Here is a 15902-nt window from a genome sequence, read left to right as displayed (position 1 = left end):
TATAATACGTATATATTATATATACATATTATATAACATGTATTATATAACATGTATTATATATAATTTACTAAAATTATAAAGCAGCTAAAATTTACTAGCTGCTTGATTATATATATGTATATTATATATACATATATGATATATGTATTATATATGTAATATATATTACATACATTATATATAATACATATATTATATATTATATATAATATACATATATATAATCAAGCAGCTAGTAAATTTTAGAACAACCAATTGCTTGAATTCATACGGATATTTGAAAAAATTAGGCTGTATGCAGGCAAAGCTTGTGCCACTGACAAGTCAAAAAAAGAAATAATACCAATCATCTTACAATACTTCTACAATGACAGGTAAGATAATACTTCAGGCCAGGTACAGTGGCTCATGCCTGGCTCAGGCCAGGTGCAGTGGCTCATCCCAGCACTTTGGGAGGCCGAGGCAGGTGGGCAGATCACCTGAGGTCAGGAGTTCGAGATCAGCCTGGCCAACACGGTGAAACCCGTCTCTACTAAAAATACAAAAATTAGCTGGGCATGATGGCAGGTGCCTGTAATCCCAGCTACTTGGGAGGCTGAGGCGGGACAACTGCTTGAACCCATGAGGTGAAGGTTGCAGTGAGCTGAGATGGCGGCATTGCACTCCAGCCTTGGTGACAGAGCAAGACTCCATCTCAAAAAAAAAAAAAGGATAATACTTCAAACTGCCCTACCACTTAACTACACATACTCTAAGCAATAACGTAACAAGAAATCTTGACATGAAATATCAATGTTCTAAATTTGAAAACTATTGAGAAAAAAACACAGTATTTTAAACCACTTTTAATTATACCTACCATGTCTGTAGAAGAACTGAATAACTACTTTGCATTTATCAGATCTGGTGAATATTCTGCACTTCTCTATATTTCTTTCAAGGGAATTCAGACATCTAAAGATGGGCAAAATTGACTGTAACAGAAATACACATATTAAGCACATACTTAACATGGTTGATTCATTTTAGAAACAAAAGTGTATGCATTCATAAATGAACAGACTTGGCCAGGCACGGTGGCTCACGCCTGTAATCCCAGCACTTTGGGAGGCAGAGGCAGGTAGATCACAAGGTCAGGAGATAGAGACCATCCTGGCTAACATGGTGAAACCCCGTCTCTAATAAAAATACAAAAAAATTAGCTGGGCGTGGTGGCAGGCGCCTGTAGTCTCAGCTACTCCGGAGGCAGGAGAATGGTGTGAACCCGGGAGGCGGAGCTTGCAGCGAGCCAAGATTGTGCCACTGCACTCCAGCCTGGGCGACAGAGAGAGGCTCGGTCTCAAAAACAAATGAACAGACTTGGCCAGGTGCACTGGCTCACGCCTGTAATCCTAGCACTTTCGAAGGCCGAGGTAAGCGGATCACTTGAGGTCAGGAGTTCAAGACCAGCCTGGCCAACATGGCGAAACCCTCATCTCTATTAAAAACACAAAAATTAGCTGGGCATGGTGGCACACGCCTATAATCCCAGCTACTTGGGAGGCTGAGGCACGAGAATCACTTGAAACTGGGAGGCGGAGGTTGCAGTGAGCCAAGATTGCACCACTGCACTCCAGCCTGGGTAAGAAAGCGAGACTCTGTCTCAAAAATAATAATAATGATGAACAGATTTGTCCTGAATGCCATTTAAACTATTAAGTATAGAATACAGGTTATGTCCTATATAATGAATATTTCTACAGAATAAGAGAAAACCAGGGCCACTTATATTTACCTTCATTCCCAATTTGCATTTTAAATTCAGTGTTGTGTCAAGTTCATTTTCACTCATTTTCACTAAAGCTGACCATTGATAATGTTGAAAAAACACAGGAGAGAACAGGACACATCCATATGCTGACCGAGAAGAATTCACACATCTTAGAGCAAGCTAGAAAAATAAGATAAAAACTATTTAGGAGAGGTTGGGCATGGTAGCTCCCATGAACCTGTAATCCAAGCACTTTGGGAAGCCAAGGCAGGAGGATGGCTGGAAGCCAGGAGTCTGAGACCAGCCTGGCCAACAGAGCAAGACCCCACCTCTATTTTTTTATTTTAAAAAAATTTAGGAGAAAATAAACTTTCTTTAAATAATAGCTTGATTCAGAAAACTTCATTATGTTTAACATCACAGTTAAATGTGTTCAAATAAGAACATGGGATGTTAATCATGGACTGCTCTATATAGTCTGTATTGAATTTGCATATATATACATATATGTACACCTATATATATACAGGACATAACCTGTATTCTATACTTGATAGTTTAAATGGCACTCAGGACAAGTCTGTTAATTTATTATATACCTATATATACATATATATAGGTGCACATACATGTATATATACATGTATGTATAGGTATATACATACATGTATATTATATTGAATATGTATATGGGTTAAATCTAAAAGTTTACATGTTGAAAACATAAAATAGTAAATGCCTGCAGGGGCCTTAACTTTCTTTTAATTTCTTTTTTACTTTTTTTTTTTTTTTTTTTTTAAACCAGCCTGTTGGCCAGGCTGGAGTGCAATGGTACCATCGCAGCTCACTGTAGCCTCCAAACCCCTGGCCTCAACCAATCCTCCCTCCTCTCAGCCTTCCAAGTAGCTGGGACTACAGGCACACAACACCTCACCTGACTAATTTTTAAAAATTTTTTGTAGAGACAGGTAGTGTCTTGCTTTGTTGCTCAGGCTGGTCTCGAACTCCTGGGCTCAAGTGATCCTCCTGTCTCAGCCTCCCAAAGTGCTGGGATTACATTTGTGAACTACCACACCCAGTCATGAGCCTTAACCTTAATGTGTGAAATGGCAAAAGGCAATATATAAGGGAGTTGCAATATATAAGGGAGTTACAGCATATTGGCAGTCTCACACTTTGTCTAAGGGGGGAAATCATTACTCAGTCTCAGCCAACTACTTCCACTTGGGAATGAATGCAGTCCCAAAACTGTCAGGTCTTCTGAATTTTCAAGAGAAGCAGGAAAAATTTGACTCTCTCAATTTTTTTTTTTTTTTTGGGGGGACGGAGTCTCACTCTGTTGCCCAGGCTGGAGTGCAGTGGCACCATGTCGGCTCACTCACTGCAACCTCCATCTGCTGGGTTCAAGCAATTCTCCCACCTCAGCCTCCCGAGTAGCTGGGATTACAGGTGCCCACCACCGTGCCAGGCTAATTTTTATATTTTTAGTAGAGAAGGAGTTTCACCACGTGGACCAGGCTAGTCTCGAACTCCTGACCTCAGGTGATCCACCCACCTCAGCCTCCCAAAGTGCTGGGATTACAGGCGTGAGCCATCGCACCCGGCCTCAATTTTTAAATGTTGGAAATTATTTCAAATTAAAAAAAAAAAAAACAAACACAGTGCAGGCCAACAAACATTCCTGCAGACCGTAGCTAGTCTCTTAACTACCAGTTTGTGACTTCCAGTTTAAATCAATCAAGCTTATCTGCATATTTTCAACTTTACCATGCTCTAAGTGTATTCAGATATGTAAAATAAAGATAAACAGTGAAAGGGATAATTACAATTTCTGGATTTCCTAGTTAACATTCAATCGGGACTGGGATCTTTAAACATCTCCTCTTGCCTTAATACGTGATCTATTAACTTTCTTACTTACACCTTTTTTAGATGGGTCTAGCCAGAGCTCGTCACTAATTCGTGATAGAGCTTGAACTGCTTTCCCAAATACTATGGAGAAAAAGAAAGGTGATGCTTATATTCTTTCCCTCTAACAATAAAAACAAATCACAAGACTAGTTCAGCATTCAGAGGACTCAAGAGAAATTCAAAAATAACAGTATCTTATAGACTAATGATACATTACTTTAATACAGTATAATACCCTTGGCAAAATGCCAGACACATAGTCAGGGCTCAATAAATTTGTAGTGTGTGAAATGATAAAATTGACCGAAATTTGTCCTTCTATATGTTTACAGTGTTGCATGGAGCTACTGTGGCAAACCAATTTCCATACTAATGTATTTTACAACTTGATTTAGATAAATGTATTTGACCCCCAAAAACTGAAAACAGTGCATGGAGAAGATAATCTGAAGTGGTTTTAATAGCTTGATAGCCAAGTCACAACAAGTCATGAGAGAAATTAGGGGTATTCAACATACATCTCTGATGTTTGAGGGTAGCCAGATTTCCCCACCACAAAACACATTTAGAGCTGGAAAACACATTAGTCTGATCCCGTATGACACTGTTAATGTTTTTTTTTTTTTTTGAGACAGAGTCTCACTCTAACACTCAGGCTGGAGTGCAGTGGCGCGAGCTCAACTCACTGCAGCCTCAACCTCCTGGGCTCAATCGATCCTCTCGCCTCAGCCTTCCAAGTAGCTTGGGATTACAGGCGCCCACCACTAAGCCCGGCTAATTTTTGTATGTTTAGTAGAGACGGGGTTTCATCATGTTGGCCAGGATGGTCTCAAACTCCCGACCTAAGGTGATCCACCCGCCTTGGCCTCCCAAACTGCTGGGATTACAGGCGTGAGCCACCGCACCCGGCCTAACTTCCGTTTTGAAAACGCCGTTTACAATACTAATAGTTCTTGTACATTCCATCTATTACTGGGCTCTTTACATGCATTTCCATTTCATTGCCTCCAAACAAACTGTGACGAAGGTGCAGTCATTACCCCTGTTTCCGTTTTAGAAACTGAGCCCCAAAAAGATTTAGTGACTTTTCCAAGGTCATACATTTTTAAAAATGGTAGAATCTGGAAAAAAAAAAAAACATGTTAATGCTGTTCGCTTGGCACAAAAATACTTCTACTGTCCAAGCATTATTTATCTCAACTCCTCCCCACGCAGTCCTCAGCACCCCGAGTCTGTGGCCCGATGGTACAACTCTATTTCCCGGATACCACCCATATTACATCTGCCTCTAAGTAACACGAGGTGGGTCCTCATCCTCCCCTCAGAAGTTAACAGGCACTTGAGAGGGTGGGGCTGTGGCCAGGGCGTGCGTCCTCAGTTCTTGCGCATAAAGGCGAAGAGGAAAAATTAGACGATGGTAGGGACGACCTATTAACGTCTGCTTTTCTCTCTGCTAAATGGGAAGACAACAAAGGCCGCTCCACCTTTCACCTGACTGCCGCTCATCACGCACTTCAGCATAGCTGCCATCCGCCCTAAAAAGCAGGCTCGGAAGGCGCGCCTCAGCTCGACGGCCCAGGTGCCCGGATGTCGCCCGCGCTTTTCAAAGCTTCGCGATCTCGTCGCTGCACTCTACCACCCTGCCTCCACAAGTTCCCAAACGGCTTTACGGCGGGGAAGGGCCCATGCGGGCCTCCGTACGGCAATTTCTGTCTCCCTCTGCTCTCATTGGTTGCGGTTAAGTGGGCGGGTCGCCGAGGAGCCTGAGGAAGAGGGCGGCGGCGGTGGTGGTGACTGAGCGGAGCCCGGTGACAGGATGGTGAGGGCTGCAGCTGCGGCGACCGAGGCCTGGCTCTCGGGTGGGGTGCTGCGTTGTTGGGAGCCGTGGGGAGTCCCAGGGCGAGGAATTGGGAAATCCCGGAGGCCTCGGCGTCAGGGTCCAGGCGCTGGCCTGGGAAAGGCCCAGGAAGAGGGCTAGGGAAGGAAGGGAGCGGCCACCTCTGGGTGCGGCTGGCCTAGGTCTCGTATCCCGGCCCCAAGGGGCCAGAAGCCATCCAAGGGGTAAAAAGGCCCCTCTAAGCTGCCGGACTTGTCACGAGACTCGCACGCCCGAGCCAGGGAAGGCCTTTGGTCCTATACCTCGAATGTTCCGGGGATAGGGGCACGGTCCTTCTCCGTTTCCAGACGTTTCCTACTCGTTTCCCGCAAAAAGCACCTCCCGCTGGTTGGAGTGTAGTGGTGGAAGCTGGCCTCTCGGATGCAGAACAGGAAGTAGCGAGCAGAATTTCGTACCCGTTTAAGTTTGCTATCTAGGGAAAGGGAATAAACCACCCTCCTCGCTCCTGAAATAACATCCAGCTGCCATTGAGATGAGCAGGTGTGCTCTCAGAGGGCGGGATTTGGCGCTTGCAATTGCTGGAGCTATTTCATTTCACGGGTTGCTACGCCTCTTTAGGGTAGGATTCCTTAATGATGTGTGAACTCCTTGAAACTGTTGGGAAATTTTTGTGAATATACACATTTTTCTGGGGAGAGTGCCGGTGTTGGAGACTTACCTAGTCTCCCCCAGCCACCTTCAAGCAATCACCCCTTCACCCCCAGTAGGTTGGTGCCCCTCAGACCTTCCTACATAAAAACTGGGGACCTCTACTAGAGAGGGCTCAGAGCTGTAATCATATTTTTTCTTTCTTTCTTTTTGAGATGGAGTCTCGCTCTGTCGCCCAGGCTGGCGTGCAATGCCTGGATCTCGGCTCACTGCAATGTCGCCCGGGTTCAAGCCTCAGCTCCTGCCTCAGCCTCCCGAGTAGCTGGGATTACAGGCGCCCCGCTACCAAGCCCGTCTAAATTTTTGTATTTTTAGTAGAGTCGGGGTTTCACCATGTTGGTCAGGCTGTTCTCTACCTCCCGACCTCCGGTGATCCACCCGCCTCGGCCTCCCAAAGTGCTGGGGTTACAGGCGTGAGCCACCGCGCCCGGCCTGTAATCATATTTTCAAAGGTGCCTTTGACTCTTAAAAAGTCAATTGTTTGGGGCAACCCACTCGAGTCCCCTTCCACCCTGTGGAAGCTTTGTTCTTTCGCTCTTCACAATAAATCTTGCTGCTGCTCAAAAAAAAAAAAAAAAAACAATTGTTTGAAATGGAACTGTGATTATCTTCATATTTGTGTTGATGGAGGTTAGCTGTAAAGGGACGTCTACCTCTACAGGCATTTATTGCATTCTTTTTTATTTTTACAAGGAAACCAAAGAAGCTATGCATTTTTAAGATTATTACTATTGCATGACAAACAGCCTTTTCAAGAAGGGGACTTACAGACGTGGCAGCCAGAGATTTATGGTGCATGCTTCTTTAAAATCTTTAATCTCACTTTTAATTTTTGCTTCTAAACAGACTCCAATTTAAAGTAATCCAGTTTACAGTAATTTCGAGACACCTATCCATGGGAGAAGACATAATTACTTGCCATGGTTTCAAAATATTAATGTTTCTCAAGTTGTTTCAGAAGTGATCCCTCTTATTTAGGGTAGTTGTACTGGAACATCATTTTTCATATGAAATAGAACTGGGAAAAATTTAGCATTAGCCATTTCTTTCATGATTAAAAGCATTTTATTTGGCAAAGGATACAGACGTTCAACACTCAGTACAGTGTCCAGAGTCTGTGGGCAGCAAATTCAGGTGTGGGAAAGGTCCAGTTTTACCTGGATAAATGTGTTTGTTTTTATTATTTTGTCTTTACCTTTAGTTGATTTGTTCAACACTTGATAATGTATTCATGGTGCTGTGTTGCATCAGCTACAAAAAATCACCTAGCTGCAGCATAATTTTCCAGCTACTAGAATTTTGAATGTAAGATAATTAAGATCCATATACTTGAATAATTAAACCCTAAGAATCCAGAAAATGTTAGCCTTTAAGCTATTACTGATGATAAATTTTCCACAGTGTCTTGTAGAAATCTAAATTCATTATTTTATAAAACCTTATAAAAATCTAAACAGAATGGAAAACAGAGATGGAAGTCGATGTACAGAACAAGATTAGGAAAAGTAGGAGAAACTGACACAAATTTATTAAAAAGTGTGTGTGTCATGTTCAAAAATAAAGCAAATATTTCTTTTGGTATTGTTTGAGCACAGCTGATTTTTAACATTTTCTTTCATAACACTCAGAAATCATTAACAATTGTTTGCTCATTTGGTATGGGTTTTTTGTTCTCTTTTTTTTGGTTTCTTTTTGTTGCTTTCTTTTAACATTGGTCATGTTTCACCCTTTTTTTTCATCCCCCCTGTCTGCAATCAACTTCTTCATTCCACTAAGGCTGGGCACAGAGTAAGTTTCTTCACTTAGCTCCTACTAACAATGGTGGTTGGGTGGCTGTTTACTGACTGGATTTCTTACCCTTTTAAGGTCTGTTGAAAGGAAGTAAGCAAATTCCCATGCTTTGATTGGGTTGGCTCTTTATTTCAATTTAATAAGACTGCCATTTCCAGGATCTTTTGCTTTCTTAAAGGACTCTATAATCTATGTCTATCCCGATTTGTCAAAGTGTGGAATTTGGGCAGGAACATGTTTCAAAGTATGACACGTGTTATGTAACACTATTTCCCCATAACTTTGTCATCAGCAGGAAACCAGAGGATTCTGTCCTAGTAAGGATCCCTACTAATTTGAAATGATTGTGTGGTCATTCACACAGTTGTATCTTTAGACTGCTAATAGTCTTGAGTCTTGGGGATAATCCACAGTACTTTATAGAATTAGGTCATCAATCATTATAAAGTACCATGTCTTACTAATGTTCTTTCTGGTACATTCAGATTGAACAGCTCATTCATTATTAGTACCAAACATTTCAACCTGTTGTAGACATATACCCTTTTATGAGTTTGGGGTGGTTGTTGTTGTTGTTTTTCTTCTTCTTCTTTTAAATATAGAAATCTATTTTTTTTACCTTTTTCTCAAAGCGAGATTCCCATACTAACTATGTACTTCAATCCATATCAGAAGGAATCCCCCTCTAAAATGAAGATTGTTCTATATCCAGGTACTTTTATGTTGATTACCAGTGAGGGTGGAAACTTTATAGTGGTTTTTAGTTTTACAGATGTTTTGTCCACTGAGATCTGCATTGAAACAATTAATATAGGTCATACAACAAATACCTGCTGAAACTAGTCTTTATAAAGAAGAATCTTACTTAACAATTTAAAGTGTGCTAATTTCATAACCTTGTGTTACTTTGAGATTACAAACTATGTCCCGATAACTCTGTGTCCTGGTAACAGTTCCTTTTCTTTGCAATAATTTCAATTTTTGTTGCAAGATGAAGCAAGCTTCTTTTGGTAATCATTTTAATTTCAGACATTTTGTTTTTTTTTGATTAATTTTCATTTACAAAGTCTGCGGTGGCAAAACTATTTTGTTTTATCCTATTAGCTATTTAATGTTTTCTTTGATAATATTAAAGAATAGTCATGCCTTTAAAAGCAGTTAAAGGGCATGTACATTTATGCATGCAATATCTGTAAAGGAAAACATTTTGTATAGAATGAAGGTGCTTATACTGATCAACATGAAGAAATTGATTCTGTTGGGCTGGGCACAGTGGCTCACTCACGCCTATAATCCTAGCAGTTTGGGAGGCCAGGGCAGGTGGCTCACCTGAGGTCAGATGTCGCAGACCAGCCTGGCCAACACGGTGAAACCCTGTCTCTACTAAAAATACAAAAATTAGCTGGGTGTAGTGGAGAGCGCTTGTAATCCCAGCTACTCGGGAGGCTGAGGCAGGAGAACTGCATGAACCGGGGCGGCAGAGGTTGCAGTGAGCCGAGATCGCACCATTGCACTCCAGCCTGGGCGATGAGAGCAAAATTCCGTCTCAAAAAAAAAAAAAAAAATCGATTATGTTGTCCTTTGGAGGATAGATACTATTTTTTTGTTTGTCTGTCTTGAGACAGAGTCTCACTCTGCTGCCCAGGCTGGAGTGCCAGTGGTGCCATCTCAGCTCAATGCAACCTCCGCCTCCTGAGTTCAAGCAATTCTCCTGCCTCAACCTCCCAAGTAGCTGGGATTACAGGCGCCTGCTACCACGCCCGGCTAACTTTTGTGTTTTTCTTTTTAGTAAAGACGGTGTTTTACCATGTTGGCCAGGCTGGTCTCGAACTCCTGACCTCAAGTATTCTGCCCACCTCGGCCTCCCAAAGTGCTGGGATTACAGGCGTGAGCCACCGCACTCGGCCAGACAGATACTATTTCTAAATGATCTAACAGTATTCTGTTAAATGGCTAAATTAATGTTGTTTCTCAAATCTTGAAATTTTTAAATTAGGCCGGGCGTGGTGACTGATGCCTGTAATCCTAGCACTTTGGGAGGCGGAGGCGGGTGGATTACCTGAGGTCAGGAGTTCCAGACCAGCCTGGCCAACATGGTGAAACCCTGTCTTTACTAAAAATACAAAAATTAGCTGGGCATGGTGGCACACGCCTGTAGTCCCAGCTACTCGGGAAGCTGAGGCAGGAGAATCATTTGAACCCAGGAGGCGGAGGTTGCAGTGAGCTGAGATCGCACCACTGCACTCCAGCCTGGGCGACAGAGTGAGACTCCGTCTCAAAAAAAAAAAAGAAATTTTTAAATTAAAATTTTACAGGATTGGGGTTTATATTCTTTTATATTTAAAAGCAAAATTTCCTTTTGTCATCTGAGACTGTTGCAGCTCTAAACCACCTTATGCTAAATTTATCACTTATTTAGCTGATCTCTTTTTTGTTTTAATGCTCTAATATACATGAAAGATTGTGAAAATGTTTTCTTTTTTTTAAGTTGGGGAACTATACCGAGGGTATATGAGCAATTTAATCCAGACCATAAAAATATGACAGTGAGGACTTCTAATAATGAAGGAAAGTGAAGATATCAAAGATTATAATTCAAAAGCACACATTTACCTGATGAAACTGAAACATAGGCTGTTGTATATCTCTGTAACGTACACCTAATAGTTTGAAGTAACAAAAATACCAAATTTTGGCTATTACGTTTGTACATAGTTGTCAGTCTAGTACAGATAAATTACATAATTAACTTTTTTCTCTATTAACAATTTCCTTAATATTTCTGGGATTAATATATCATTTCATGTTACAACTGCAGAAATATGAATTACCATATCAGTCTTTAAAAATGCCAAATTCTATAGGGCCCAGTAGTATACTTTACATTTTGTAATTTTTAAAATTCAGTGTATTTACAGGTCTCTAAATGAATCACTTTAGAATGCTTGATTTCACTCTTGGTAAATAGAATGATTACCTGTATTTTATATACGCAACTGTTTACAACCAAAATAAGATTGATTTAAGAACAAAGTACATTACCATAAGTATGTCTGTTTAAATTGTCATGATACAATCAATGATGAAACCTATCCCAAAGCTGATGACCTGAAGAAAAATACGTACAGATTCAGCTTCTGAGATTAAATAAAGAGTCATGATAGGAACTCTATGAATAATTTCAGGGATTCGGGATCTCTTATGAGACTTAAAAGGGGGCTTACAAGAGGAGACTATTTTGTTTTGACATTGTGTTTAACATTACGCTTTATCTCACCTTGACACTTTAAAGTTGGTGTTGGTATTAGGAGATCTGCACATCCCACACCGGTGCAACAGTTTGCCAGCTAAATTCAAAAAACTCCTGGTGCCAGGAAAAATTCAGCACATTCTCTGCACAGGAAACCTTTGCACCAAAGAGAGTTATGACTATCTCAAGACTCTGGCTGGTGATGTTCATATTGTGAGAGGAGACTTCGATGAGGTGATGTATTTCCCTTTCTCTTCTCAAATATCTCCCTTTCTTGATTATTACTTACATAAGCTTTATCTTTAGACCAGGGTTTCTCAACTGGTAAGGTCTTTTTTTTCCCCCTTTTTCTTTTCCAAATGTAAAATTACTATACATCATGCCCCTCCCTTACTATTTGAAAATCACTGATTTAGATCACCTAGTAAACATTAAATACTTATTCTAACTAAATAGATACTGAATAAAAGTGGCTTTGTTACTGTTTTATGCTGTCTTTTAGTTTATAAAGTTTTTTTTGTTTGTTTTTGTTTTTTTTTTGAGATGGAGTCTTGCTCTGTCGCCCAGGCTGGAATGCAGTGGCACGATCTTGGCTCACTGCAACCTCTGCCTCTCAGGTTCAACCGATTCTCCTGCCTAACCTCGCAAGTAGCTGAGACTACAGGCGCACACCATCACGTCCAGCTATTTTTTTTATTTTTAATAGAGATGGAGTTTTGCCATGTTGGCAAGGCTGGTCTCGAACTCGTGACTTCAGGTGATCCTCCTGCCTCAGCCTCCCAAAGTGCTGGGATTACAGGCATAAGCCACCACACTCAGCCAAGTTTACAAAGTTTTTATTATGAACTTTTCACTGCCACTACCTCTACTAACTTTATTCCAAGCCACCGTATCATTTTCTTGTATTCCAACTTCCTAATTCTACCCTTGCTCCTTCCAGTTTATTCTCCAACTAGCAACCAGCATGATCCTTTTTAAGTGAAGTAAGATCACATCACTTCTCTGCTGGCAGCCCTCCTGTGGCTTCCTTTCTCAAAGGTTGACTTTATAGGGCATGAGGGAGTTTTGAAGGAGTGATAGAGCTGCTCTGTATCTTTAGTGTGGCAGTGCTTACACAGCCATGTGCATTTGTCAAAACCCATCATTATACATGAAAAAGTAAGATTTTACTTTGTGTAAATTATGCCTCAATAAACCTGACTTTAAAGAAAAAAAGTAAGGAGTTCTGGGCTGGGTACAGTGGCTCACGCCTGTAATCCCAGCACTCTGGGAGGCCAAGGCAGGTGGATCACGAGATCAGGAGATCAAGACCATCCTGGCTGATACGGTGAAACCCCATCTCTACTAAAAATACAAAAAAATTAGCCAGGTGTGGTGCTGGGCGCCTGTAGTCCCAGCTACTCGGGAGGCTGAGGCAGGAGAATGGTGTGAACCTGGGAGGCGGAGCTAGCAGTGAGCTGAGATTGTGCCACTGCACTCCAGCCTGGGCGACAGAGCGAAACTCCATCTCAAAAAAAAAAAAAGTAAGGAGTTCTGGAGTTCCCATTAGTTAATAATGGGATTTTTGGCAGATCACTTCCCCTTTCTGATCCTTAGTAAATATGACTGGAATGGATGATTTTTAAGACCCCTGCCAGTGCCAACATTGTATGGTGTAGCATAATAAACCTGATTCTAGTTTGAAAATTTTATTTTGGGCTGGGCACGGTGGCTCACGCCTGTAATCCCAGCACTTTGGGAGGCCAAGGCAGGCGGATCACGAGGTCAGGAGATCGAGACCATCCTGGCTAACATGGTGAACCCCCGTCTCTACTAAAAACACACAAAAAATTAGCTGGGCATGGTGGCGGGCACCTGTAGTCCCAGCTACTCGGGAAGCTGAGGCAGGAGAATGGCATGAACCTGGGAGGCAGAGTTTGCAGTGAGCCGAGATCGCGCCACTGCACTCCAGCCTGGGCGACAGAATGAGACTCTGTCTCAAAAAAAAAAAAAAAAAAAGAAAATTATATATATAGTATTTCTGGGAATATAAGATTTTCATAAATTAATCTTGGTTTGTGTTATTTAATGGGGTTTCTTAAACCAAACTGAAGGGGTATACTGTCTTTTTCTTATATTTTAAAAAGAGTTTGGATAAATTAAAGGTGGCATGGAGGTGAAAGACGGGGAGATGAAAGGACAAACAACCTCTTTGCCTGTTTCATCATCCATAAAGTGGGGATCATAATAGAACCTTCTAGGATTGTTTGTATTAATTAAGTTGATATTTGTAAAACCCCTACAGTAGTGCCTGGCTCATACTAAGTACTATACAAGTGTTAGCTCTCATTATTTTAAGCTATCTGTAAAAGTATTAAGGCTACATTAAGCTATAATTTGAACACACCCTAACTTACATGCCTTAGGTAAAGGAAAATCACAAGTTTTGGGGGAATAATTATTTACAGCATGCGCAAAAGAACCCATATTCTATAGGAATAAACACAATAAAGGGGTTGCATGATAAATTCCAGTTTATATTGAGTAAGTCATGTTTTAAAATATAGATGCAGCCTTAGAGACCGAGAAGAAATAAAATATTTATAAATGTGGGCCGGGCACAGTGGCTCACGTCTGTAATCCTAGCACTTTGGGAGGCCAAGGCAGGTGGATCATTTGAGGTTAGGAGTTTGAAATCAGCCTGGCCAACATGGTGAGACTCCGTCTCTACTAAAAATACAAAAAAATTAGGCAGGCGTGGTGGCGGGTGCCTGTAATCCCAGCTACTTGGGAGGCTGAGACAGGAGAATTGCTTGAACCTGGCAGGCGGAGGTTGCGGTGAGCCAAGATGGTACCACTGCACTCCAGCCTGGGCAACATAGCAAGACTCTGTCTCAAAAAAAAAATTTATAAATGTGTGTGTTGTGGGGTACTACATCAAAACATCCATATAAGATTGAATATTTAAGCAAACTGATTTTTTTAAACATCAGTATCTTTAAAATACATATTTTCTTATGTCTTTTTCTTATGTTAGAATCTGAATTATCCAGAACAGAAAGTTGTGACTGTTGGACAGTTCAAAATTGGTCTGATCCACGGACATCAAGTTATTCCATGGGGAGATATGGCCAGCTTAGCCCTGTTGCAGAGGCAATTTGATGTGGACATTCTTATCTCAGGACACACACACAAATTTGAAGCATTTGAGCATGAAAATAAATTCTACATTAATCCAGGTTCTGCCACTGGGGCATATAATGCCTTGGAAACGTGAGTAGTATGGAATTTGGGGGCTTTAGTAAAATAATTGCATGTGTGACATTTCGTAAAAGAAATGTGGCTGGGCACAGTGGCCCATGCCTGTAATACCAGCACTTTGGGAGGCCAGGGCGGGTTGCTTGAGCCCAGGAGTTTGAGACCAGCCTAGACAATATGGTGAGACCCTGTCTCTACAAAAAAATTTTAAAAATTAGCTGGGTGTGGTGGTGCATGCCTGTGATCCCAGCTACACAGGAGGCTGAGGTGGGATGATCACTTGAGCCTAGGAGGTTGAGACTGCAGTGAGCCACGTTTGAGGCTCTGTACTCCAGCCAGGGTGACAGAAGGAGACTCAATAAATAAATAATTAAAATAAAAATAAATGTGACCTTTTTTTTTTTTTTTTTTAGACAGAGTCTTGCTCCGTCACCTAGGCTGGAGTGTAGTGTTACAATCTTGGCTCACTGCAACCTCTGTCTCCCGGGTTCAAGTGATTCTTGTGCCTCAGTCTCCCAAGTAGCCGGGATTATAGGTACCCACCACCATGCCTGGCTAATTCTTGTATTTTTAGTAGAGATGGGGTTTCACCATGTTAGCCAGGCTGGTCTGGAACTCCCGACCTTAGGTGATCCACCCACCTCAGCCTCCCAAAGTGCTGGGATTACAGGCATAAGCCACTGTGCCCGGCCACATGTGACCATTTAAATAAATCTAGCCATTTTGGCAATCTTTTGGTAACTGTTCATGTGACATGTAACAGATTTCTCTGAATCTAAATAGTCATCTTAAATTGAAATTTATAGTGCTGCTGCTTTGTGCTACGAAACACTGACATTATTTATTTTTTCTTCTAGAAACATTATTCCATCATTTGTGTTGATGGATATCCAGGCTTCTACAGTGGTCACCTATGTGTATCAGCTAATTGGAGATGATGTGAAAGTAGAACGAATCGAATACAAAAAATCTTAAAGCCAGGCCTGTCTTGATGATTTTTGGTTTTTTTTCATTGTCCTGTTGAAATCAAGTAATTAAACATTTAAGAGCCACAAAATTGTATCACTTTTATAATATTTTGCAGTAAAATATAATACCATCTTCTCTGTTAATACATAATTGCTCGAAGCTTCCTGTAAACTATAAGAATATATTTAGTTTACAGTATATGGATTCTACGAAAAAATGTCCACAACACAGTAATTGGTCACTTGTTAAGAAAAACTTATCCTTGTAAATATCTTCAAAGTTGATATTTGGAACTTTATTCCAAAAGTAGTGCATGTGGAGAAAGAATCTAGACTTTCTTGTATACATTTTTCTCTTCTCCAGTAATAAACAATTATCTTTCATTTATACTTTCTTGATAACCTGTATTTAATTTAAAAAAAAAACATAAAAATGAGGAACCAAGT

The 15902-nt window shown here is 41.0% G+C and overlaps 2 protein-coding genes and 1 non-coding gene across 7 annotated transcripts in view; 2 read left to right on the top strand and 1 right to left on the bottom strand.

Moving 5' to 3' along the window:
* The window catches only part of RAD9B (RAD9 checkpoint clamp component B), a 30576-nt gene extending 25163 nt beyond the window's left edge, over positions 1-5413 (bottom strand). The window contains exons 1-4 of the mRNA XM_054444969.2: positions 5149-5413; positions 3675-3745; positions 1778-1933; positions 863-977 (exon numbers count right to left, since the gene is read on the bottom strand). Of these exons, the coding sequence (XP_054300944.1) occupies positions 863-977; positions 1778-1933; positions 3675-3745; positions 5149-5194 (388 nt within the window). The 5' untranslated portion in view covers positions 5195-5413. The remainder of the gene's footprint in view (positions 1-862; positions 978-1777; positions 1934-3674; positions 3746-5148) is intronic.
* VPS29 (VPS29 retromer complex component) lies at positions 5360-15843 on the top strand. Of its 5 annotated transcripts, none has more exons than XM_063646737.1 (5): positions 5420-5483; positions 7986-7997; positions 11293-11484; positions 14267-14502; positions 15345-15843. In XM_063646737.1, the coding sequence occupies exons 1-5, from the start codon at positions 5481-5483 to the stop codon at positions 15460-15462; spliced, it is 561 nt and encodes a 186-aa protein (XP_063502807.1). In that variant the 5' UTR covers positions 5420-5480; the 3' UTR covers positions 15463-15843. The 5 variants fall into 5 exon arrangements, with proteins under 5 accessions (XP_054300948.1, XP_063502807.1, XP_063502809.1 ...); XM_063646739.1 differs by lacking the exon at positions 5420-5483 and adding an exon at positions 6034-6120; XM_054444973.2 differs by lacking the exon at positions 7986-7997 and having other exon boundaries at positions 5360-5483.
* LOC129011060 (small nucleolar RNA SNORD50) lies at positions 11075-11144 on the top strand. The gene has a single exon (XR_008493190.1). It is a non-coding gene; the product is annotated as a small nucleolar RNA SNORD50 (small nucleolar RNA).
* Positions 15844-15902: the final 59 nt, after the last annotated feature.

This window comes from Pongo pygmaeus, chromosome 10 (genome assembly GCF_028885625.2).
Source record: "Pongo pygmaeus isolate AG05252 chromosome 10, NHGRI_mPonPyg2-v2.0_pri, whole genome shotgun sequence".
Taxonomy (NCBI): Eukaryota; Metazoa; Chordata; class Mammalia; order Primates; family Hominidae; genus Pongo; species Pongo pygmaeus.
This window is presented reverse-complemented; position numbering and strand designations above follow the sequence as displayed.

Coding starts and splice junctions, on each gene's coding strand:
- VPS29 (XM_063646739.1), top strand. CDS start 6,034: ATGAGCAGGTGTGCTCTCAGAGGGCGGGATTTGGCGCTTGCAATTGCT. Junction 11,485..14,266: donor TGAGAGGAGACTTCGATGAG/GTGATGTATTTC, acceptor TTCTTATGTTAG/AATCTGAATTATCCAGAACA. Junction 14,503..15,344: donor GCATATAATGCCTTGGAAAC/GTGAGTAGTATG, acceptor TTTTTCTTCTAG/AAACATTATTCCATCATTTG.